The 1,382-nt window shown below is 55.6% G+C and overlaps 1 protein-coding gene across 1 annotated transcript in view; it reads right to left on the bottom strand.

Moving 5' to 3' along the window:
• Window positions 1-455: 455 nt before the first annotated feature.
• LOC130050725 (uncharacterized) overlaps window positions 456-1,382 on the bottom strand; it is a 1,266-nt gene continuing 339 nt past the window's right edge. The window contains exon 1 of the mRNA XM_056150977.1: window positions 456-1,382. This exon is cut by the window's right edge and continues 339 nt beyond it. Within this exon, the coding sequence (XP_056006952.1) occupies window positions 456-1,382 (927 nt within the window).

The raw sequence follows: 1,382 nt of genomic DNA on the forward strand, positions 1-1,382 counted from the left end.
GTTTTTAATAGACTTGTGTGTGTTTGACTGGTTCTTTAAATGACCGTGTAGTTTACACACCGGATTAATCTCTCTGTAGAGGATAGTGAAGATTTTTACAAAATGCACTCTTAAACTTAAAATTGAGGGAATATTGGACATCGTTGCATAATGTACTAAAATTGAGGGAATATTGGACATCGTTGCATAATGTACTAAAATTGAGGGAATATTGGACATCGTTGCATAATGTACTAAAATTGAGGGAATATTGGACATCGTTGCATAATGTACTAAAATTGACTCTCCACACAGAACATGTACGCACTAAATGTACTACAATTGACTCTCCACACAGTACATGTACGTACTAAATGTACTACAATTGACTCTCCACACACAGTACATGTACGTACTAAATTTAAATACGAATGTATGATTGTTTTGTTTTACGATTCTCCAAGAATTTTTTTTCATCACATGGAGTGTGTGTTTGGGGAGGGGGCGTGTTGTTGGTGGTAGGGGAGGGGAGGGGGAGTGATGGTGGTAGAGGGGCGTGTTGGTGGTGGTGGGGGAGGGGGAGTGATGGTGGTAGAGGGGCGTGTTGGTGGTGGTGGGGGAGGGGAGGGGGAGTGATGGTGGTAGAGGGGCGTGTTGTTGGTGGTAGGGGAGGGGAGGGGGAGTGATGGTGGTAGAGGGGTGTGGTGGTGGTGGTGGTGGAGGGAAGGGGAGGGGGAGTGATGGTGGTAGAGGGGCATGGTGGTGGTGGTGGGGGAGGGGAGGGGGAGTGATGGTGGTAGAGGGGTGTGGTGGTGGTGGTGGTGGTGGAGGGGAGGGGAGGGGGAGTGATGGTGGTAGAGGGGTGTGGTGGTGGTGGTGGTGGAGGGAAGGGGAGGGGGAGTGATGGTGGTAGAGGGGCGTGTTGTTGGTGGTAGGGGAGGGGAGGGGGAGTGATGGTGGTAGAGGGGTGTGGTGGTGGTGGTGGTGGAGGGAAGGGGAGGGGGAGTGATGGTGGTAGAGGGGTGTGGTGGTGGTGGTGGTGGGGGAGGGGAGGGGGAGTGATGGTGGTAGAGGGGTGTGGTGGTGGTGGTGGTGGGGGAGGGGAGGGGGAGTGATGGTGGTAGAGGGGCGCGTTGGTGGTGGTAGGGGAGGGGAGGGGGAGTGATGGTGGTAGAGGGGCGCGTTGGTGGTGGTGGGGGAGGGGAGGGGGAGTGATGGTGGTAGAGGGGCGCATTGGTGGTGGTAGGGGAGGGGAGGGGGAGTGATGGTGGTAGAGGGGCGCGTTGGTGGTGGTGGGGGAGGGGAGGGGGAGTGATGGTGGTAGAGGGGTGTGGTGGTGGTGGTGGGGGAGGGGAGGGGGAGTGATGGTGGTAGAGGGGCGTGTTGTTGGTGGTAGGGGAGGG

Source organism: Ostrea edulis, chromosome 10 (genome assembly GCF_947568905.1).
Source record: "Ostrea edulis chromosome 10, xbOstEdul1.1, whole genome shotgun sequence".
NCBI lineage: Eukaryota > Metazoa > Mollusca > Bivalvia > Ostreida > Ostreidae > Ostrea > Ostrea edulis.